Source organism: Trachymyrmex septentrionalis, unplaced genomic scaffold (assembly GCF_001594115.1).
Source record: "Trachymyrmex septentrionalis isolate Tsep2-gDNA-1 unplaced genomic scaffold, Tsep1.0 scaffold107, whole genome shotgun sequence".
Taxonomy (NCBI): domain Eukaryota; kingdom Metazoa; phylum Arthropoda; class Insecta; order Hymenoptera; family Formicidae; genus Trachymyrmex; species Trachymyrmex septentrionalis.
In genome coordinates this window covers 1,175,398-1,178,304 of record NW_017304196.1, presented here as the reverse complement: position 1 = coordinate 1,178,304, position 2,907 = coordinate 1,175,398, and the positions used below count along the sequence as shown (strand labels likewise).

The 2,907-nt window shown below is 32.8% G+C and overlaps 1 protein-coding gene across 5 annotated transcripts in view; it reads left to right on the top strand.

Moving 5' to 3' along the window:
- The first annotated feature begins 29 nt into the window (after window positions 1-29).
- LOC108746787 (sodium/potassium-transporting ATPase subunit beta-1-interacting protein) overlaps window positions 30-2,907 on the top strand; it is a 24,595-nt gene continuing 21,717 nt past the window's right edge. For all 5 annotated transcript variants that reach the window (XR_001939193.1, XM_018483748.1, XM_018483779.1 and 2 more), the window contains exons 1-5: window positions 30-427; window positions 1,467-1,604; window positions 1,807-1,887; window positions 1,977-2,168; window positions 2,423-2,483. Coding sequence is in view for 4 of the 5 variants with exons in the window: in XM_018483748.1 (XP_018339250.1) it covers window positions 374-427; window positions 1,467-1,604; window positions 1,807-1,887; window positions 1,977-2,168; window positions 2,423-2,483 (526 nt within the window). In the remaining variant the exon portion in view is untranslated. The remainder of the gene's footprint in view (window positions 428-1,466; window positions 1,605-1,806; window positions 1,888-1,976; window positions 2,169-2,422; window positions 2,484-2,907) is intronic.

Sequence of the window (2,907 nt, the reverse complement as noted above, 5' to 3'; positions counted from 1 at the left end):
CACGATGTTGAGGGAGGGGAGGCAAATTTCTTACACGTGCCGCGGTGGTGGCAGTCGTTCACCAACCGTGACAAAACGAGCGTGCTCCGGGCTTTGGTTGCCTGGCTACGCCTAGCTACGAGCGCACGGTGCATGCCACTTGCTGTGGATCGTAGGTTCGCACCAGTTCGCACACAGTGATACCGTCATACCGCGCGCGATAGGGAGGGTAGAACAAGTGTTTCAGTCGAGCAACAAACAGGGGAAAAGCAAAAGATGGCGATGGTGCAGCGAAACGTGCCGCAGTAGTGATGCAGTGCGAGCGAGTGCCGTCGTTATTTGCTCCGATCGTACCGCGCGAGATCGCTCGTTGAGCGGAGCGCGGCCAAATGACATGGGAATTTGCAGCAGAAGGCATTTTCTACTGACAATATGCAGCCTGCAATTAGTGAGTGCATATTAATCCGGATGTGTACGCCAACTTTTGATTCGATCGTAACGTCTGGCTATGAATTGTTCCTATATACGTATTTGTGCATGACTTTATCTGTACAGATCGAGTCACATGTCTTTTTTTTTCTTCCTCGATTGTGATACGATGTATCAGTCACGTTATTCTGTGAGCGACGCGCACTTAAACCAGCGTCCATTAGGAGAGTTGAAGAAGAGCCGTTACCACATTTTTCTTATCAATTCACGGATATTGTTTTATCGACCTGGGTCGCTCGGTTTATCTCGAGGAATTTCCTAAAAGAGATTTTTATATTGAGAGATTTCGTTATATCATTTGATAGTCGCTATCTTCGATATCTTCTATAATATTGGATCAATTGCACTTAGACGCATTTTTTAAATGTATTCTACCATGCTACGAGTGACTTGCTTTTTGTGTCAGAAGTATAAGAAAGTAATTGTAATAAAGATTAACGTTTAGATTTCTTCTTTGGAATATCAGAAGACTTTCTCTGTTGGAATGTTATAATATCAAATTTTAATATGTTTCGATTTTAAAATATAAAATTCGATATATATATAAATTGATAAATTAAAAATATGTAGAAAATAAATTTATTAAGTTTGACATATAAATTTTAATATTGTATATTTGTACTTTTTATACGTAATTTTTTAATTAACAGACAAATTTGAATTATGTTTTATATTTTAAAATGTATATGTCGACTGTGCATATTAATTTTTGAATTTTATTAATTAAAAAAAAATAATATTTTGAAATAAATCTGTTCTGAAATAAAGAAGTTCAATTAAGAGTTTTGAAACAATCTTTCGTGTAACTGTGTTGCGCCTTTAAATGCTATGACTCAGAATGACTAATTAACAGAGTATATAGAACGTAGGGCAATTGCTATAGTTTAAGAACGCTCACAAAAGGAATTAACAGAAATTAAAATGTTGTCACATATTACTTCACGCTCTTGTTGAATGCTTTTATGTTATGATGTAATGTATTTTCTTTTTGTTTTCAGATTACCACAATAGAACGTCAAGTTTTTGACTTTTTGGGATTTATGTGGACTCCGATACTGGTCAACTTTTTCAACATTATCTTCGTAATTTTAGGATTCTTTGGGGCCTTTCAGTATAGACCTAAATATATCATATCGGTAAATAACTATCTTATATAGATATAGTAAAAAGGATTTTAATAAATATTTCGATAAGAATAATTTAAATTCTGTTATGTAAAAGTATAACAAAACAGTTTAATCGAAACATACAAAGACTTGTCTTTTCTACATATTTTTATTAATTATTAATTGAATGAATTATTTATTTCTATTAAAATAATTACGATTCTTGTTTTAGTATTGTATATGGAATACATTATGGTTAGGATGGAACATATTTATTATATGCTTTTATCTCAATGTGGGGATACTGGACAAAGTAAGTAGACGCTTATGTACAAATACAATTACAACGTGAATTATTGTGTACGCACATAACAGACAAAATATTGTAACATTATTTTTCAGAATAGCGACATTCTTAATCTTGGTACTGGTAGCTTTTCATGGTGGTACGTAAATGGACCAGGTTGCAAAGCTGTTTACGATGTGACAGAACCAGAACTTTTTCGACCTGCACGACCTACTAATGTAACAGACTGCGTGCTGGATTATGAAGTGATAGAAATTTTACACGCTGCGACACAATGTATTCTAGGTGTAAGTAAACAGTTAATTACATACTGTACATTATCATAATACATTATCATAATGACTGTGTAGATTTTATTATTATATTGTTATATATACAATACTGCGTTCAGCAGAGAAAGCAGCTTTGCAATTGTTGTTTAAAAGTGAGGAACTAAGGGCAAGACTAATTATATTAAAAAATTATACAACAGTTGTAAAGCTGTTTTTTTCTGCTGAACGCAGCCATTAGTTCCAAAGTTTATATATTTTATGTGTTTCAGTTTATGGCCATTGTTGGCGGAATTTGTCTCAGTAAAGTATTTCTTGAGGAAGATGATAGCTGTGAGTATATTAGTATCGCATATACATGCATATCAGATTTAAATGACTTATAATTTTTGCCCTAACAAAGGAAATTTTAAAAGAAAAATATGTTCTTTTATGTTTGGATTTTTTGTCACTGTCATTTACAGACAAGAGAATTAAGATTTACTATAATATATTAATATAAGTTGAATTGTAATTAAGCTTCAGTTTGTACGACAGAAAGTATCATTTTACTTTTGAAATTTTTTTTGTATATCAGAATGCAGTCAAGTATACTTAAAAGTTTTGTATTCAAGATTTTAGTGATTAGGTATATTTTAGTTGTAATATTTTAAAAGATACGTATAATACTTGCTTGAAGATTTAATGATCTTTACACTTTACTGGCTTGTGGTTTGATAAGCAATTGGGCAGAGGTTGTGGTTATTGTTAGAACAGT